General features: G+C 33.1%; 1 protein-coding gene across 1 annotated transcript; it reads left to right on the plus strand.

Moving 5' to 3' along the window:
* Positions 1-795: 795 nt before the first annotated feature.
* On the plus strand, positions 796-3134 carry LOC128155432 (uncharacterized). Its single transcript, XM_052817131.1, has 4 exons — positions 796-936; positions 1847-1928; positions 2050-2135; positions 2952-3134. The coding sequence occupies exons 1-4, from the start codon at positions 867-869 to the stop codon at positions 3020-3022; spliced, it is 309 nt and encodes a 102-aa protein (XP_052673091.1). The 5' UTR covers positions 796-866; the 3' UTR covers positions 3023-3134.
* The last annotated feature ends 407 nt before the right edge of the window (positions 3135-3541 follow it).

Here is a 3541-nt window from a genome sequence, read left to right on the forward strand (position 1 = left end):
TAATACAGCGCCCATTAGAATGTGACAAGCACGATGAATTATGTTCTTTGAAAAAAAAGTACTAAGATTTTAAAGATTTCCAACGTTTGAATTTATGTTAATTTGTATAAAGTTAAATCTTATTCATTTACATCTTTATATAATATTATTTTGTTTTATTTAAATTAATATATTTGTTTTCAGTAATTATTCTTCATAGGAGTTCTTCTATGAAATAACAATATCTATATTTAAGTTTCGCGTTTATTCGCAAAAATAACGCGTTATATCGCGAAAGTAACGCGTTATATCGCATTAGTTACGCATTTATTCGCGATAGTTACCCGTTTATTCGCGAAACTAACGCATTTATTCGCGAAAGTTTCGCGTTTATTCGCGAAAAAAAATATTTTTTACCAACGAAAATGAGCTCAATAGGCTTTTGTAAACATCAGATAAACTCATTTGCTTGTGCAGTTCGAACGGGGTGAGCGAATGCTGGCGTAAAAGGAACAAGTTATAAGGTTGTGGCGCGCACAAAAAATCCAAAATCCACGAAAATTGGCCCCCAAGGAATTTAAATGATTCCAGATTATTTTGTGCTTTATTTTTCTATATCTGCATGTATCTATCACTGTGGGTTGACCATTTGGAGTTTGTGTATTCAATGTAAAAATGAAATAGGGATGTTTAAACTGAGTTTAACTGTTGTTTTTCTGCAATTGTTATCTCTCACACTTCGTGGTACATTTTTAGAGTCTATCAGTGATATAAAGCTTTACAAGGAAGTCCGGTGGAATAAGGATATATAATTGACTCTCTTGCTGCATCCCACCAGTCCATCACCAGATTCAGCTCCTCACCGCGCTAACTGTACGATTCAAGCAATGGCTGCCCCGGACAAGGTTTTCATCGCTGCCCTTCTTCTTATGGCCATGCTATCTATCAGCCACAGAGGTAATGGTGTTTGATCGTTATATTTCATTCTTTGACTAATACTTACTGTAAATTCCTTATATCACGCGAGTACTTTATTTCTCGTCCTCGCTGTCTTGTATCAAATCGCAACAATATAAACAAAGAGGCGCTTTGAATTTTCATAAAAGAAAACTTCGACTTCTATAATCAACTCTCCTTACTTATGTAGCAATATACCTTCATCACCTGCATAAGGAGTTTTTGTTTCTCAGTAAATTCGATACGCAAGGGCATGTTCAACGTATGAACAGTTTCTAAGGCGAGGGAAAGCTCTACCGACAAACAAGTTGATAAAACAGGACTATCAACAGTCTCGACTGAAGTCATCATTTCGTAAGTTCAATGGCCGAATATTACGACGATCTTGTCAGCAAATACAAGCTTCCACTGGGTCGCATGCCGATTGACGTTTTTCATATTAATTGTTAGACCATAATTAATCACCTAATTGTCTACCGATTTTTCCTGGGTTTTTTTTTTTCGCGATTACGACAAAGAGCACAGGGCGGGTGTGACAGGTCAGCAGAGGATGCTCACTCCTCTATGGCACCTGATCCTACCTCTATTTCTTCAGAGGTCCGTGTTTGCTATGCCCCTGTTTTGTATTTTTCCTTTGGCGATTTCGATTTTGAACACTGTCCGTTATCACCACATGTCATATTAAAATAATTTATCATACTTACCATATCATGCAACGTTTCACAGGTGTTTCAGCTCAACCTGGCTGTAGTATTTTTGCTCTATTTTTTTATTTGAATTTTTAAACTTATATATAAAATATGTATTAAAAAAATATAAGATATACAATTCTTCATCTCACATATTCCCCCATTTAATAAAATAATAAAATTAATTTATCATACTTACCATATCATGCAACGTTTCACAGGTGTTTCAGCTCAACCTGGCTGTAGTACATCCTTGGGCGTTTGTGGTACCGGTGTGACCGGTGATATCGCAATACTCTGCAGGTAGGAATTGATTTTTATACATTTTACACAAAATTTAATTGAGAAAAAAGTCAGGGAAATGATTTTAGCGCCATGTTTTCATTTTCATAAAAATGGTTTTACTAGTAATCACTGTTTTAAGGAACGCATTAAGTTGCATTGATGCAGTATCAGCATGCGGAAAGGAAGAGAAGGACGAAGCAAAAAAGAAGTTAATTGAAAAAGGATGTAAGTAACATTGTTTAAAGTACTCTAAAGTACTCTATAATATTTCTGGTTAGTGGGATACAAACGTTTCATTTACTAAACATATTGAAATAGTCTTCCAAAAAAAGGTTTTGTGCTAATAAACTCTTAAGATTTTTTCTGAATTTGCTAAAAAAGATCTTTCTGATTTAATAAAATAACGTTAAATTTCGTGAAATGTTGACTCTATATTTAACTGGATGCAGTATAAAAATAAGTAAACTTAGGATGCGTTTATCCGGTGATGAGTGATTAGTCATATTGAAGTGTATAAATGAGTTTTGCCACCAAGTACACACAGGCACCTGACGTTATAAACATTTCTCGTAATAAAAATAAATACCCTACACCTAATAAAACACAAGGTACCCATCGCTACATCTTGGATTCATTTTAAACTGTAGAATCGGAATTTTCGCTGAAAACTCATCGGTAAAATTATTTTCCCGTCTCCCGATCGGTCTTTCAACATATTAGCTTACAACCACTTCAACCAAAACAGTCATTACACCTGCATGTCATTAATAAAATTCACCCCTAAAATTAAATCTGCATCTACTGCCTTAAATATATCTTCTATATATGTGTATCCCATTGCAACTTAAAGGACATATCAGTCTTTTTAAGTATTATTTTAACCAAGTCTATGTAAAAAAAAATATTTGATGGTTTTACTTGATTGTAAACATATATCATCTACATAGTACATAGTACTATGAAGTTCACTTGTTTTTCAGAAACATTCACTATAAAATTATTTATCTATACCCAGACTTTATTTATCTCTTTTCCTTTCAGGTTCCGGTTCCGGAATACCAATAATCAGCGCCATGAGTCTCTTCGTCGCAGCTCTTTTCCATATGCTGTAGTCTTAACGTTAATGATATACAGTTTCTCAAAAATTAATTTTAGCAAATTTTGGTATTGCTGAATTTTGGACAAAAATATTGAACTCTTTAATAAAAGTATCAAAGAACTTCGTTAAGATTTTTTTTATTGAACATGTATGTATATATTATTGATTAACTGAAAGAATTCAAAAGTATGTTTACTGTATTGGTAACCAAAGTCAATCTCCTAATATTCAAACCACACCCAATCCAACATCGGTGCGAATCCTAATGATTCATTCGTTCTTCTTTTAAATATTCATAAACTCCTCTCAGTAGAAATATTGAAAGCGGAAATCACTGAAATGTTTAATAATAGGTGATCAAATCTAATAAAGCCCAAAGGACTTAACAATAGATTTGATAACACTCTAATGATTCCTCACTATACTTATATTTTTATAATTTTCAGTAATTGCTTTTAAATATTAAAATATTCATTGATTAAATGTACTGGACTTTAAATTACAAAATCAGTTGAGTTCTCACAGACAAAGA

Source organism: Crassostrea angulata, chromosome 7 (assembly GCF_025612915.1).
Source record: "Crassostrea angulata isolate pt1a10 chromosome 7, ASM2561291v2, whole genome shotgun sequence".
Taxonomy (NCBI): Eukaryota; Metazoa; Mollusca; class Bivalvia; order Ostreida; family Ostreidae; genus Magallana; species Magallana angulata.

What these genes read in the sequence shown, in the direction of transcription:
- LOC128155432 (XM_052817131.1), top strand. Translation starts at nt 867, where the DNA reads ATGGCTGCCCCGGACAAGGTTTTCATCGCTGCCCTTCTTCTTATGGCC. An exon ending in GATATCGCAATACTCTGCAG is followed by an intron (nt 1,929 to 2,049) that starts GTAGGAATTGAT and finishes CACTGTTTTAAG; the next exon opens with GAACGCATTAAGTTGCATTG. An exon ending in GAAGTTAATTGAAAAAGGAT is followed by an intron (nt 2,136 to 2,951) that starts GTAAGTAACATT and finishes TTTTCCTTTCAG; the next exon opens with GTTCCGGTTCCGGAATACCA.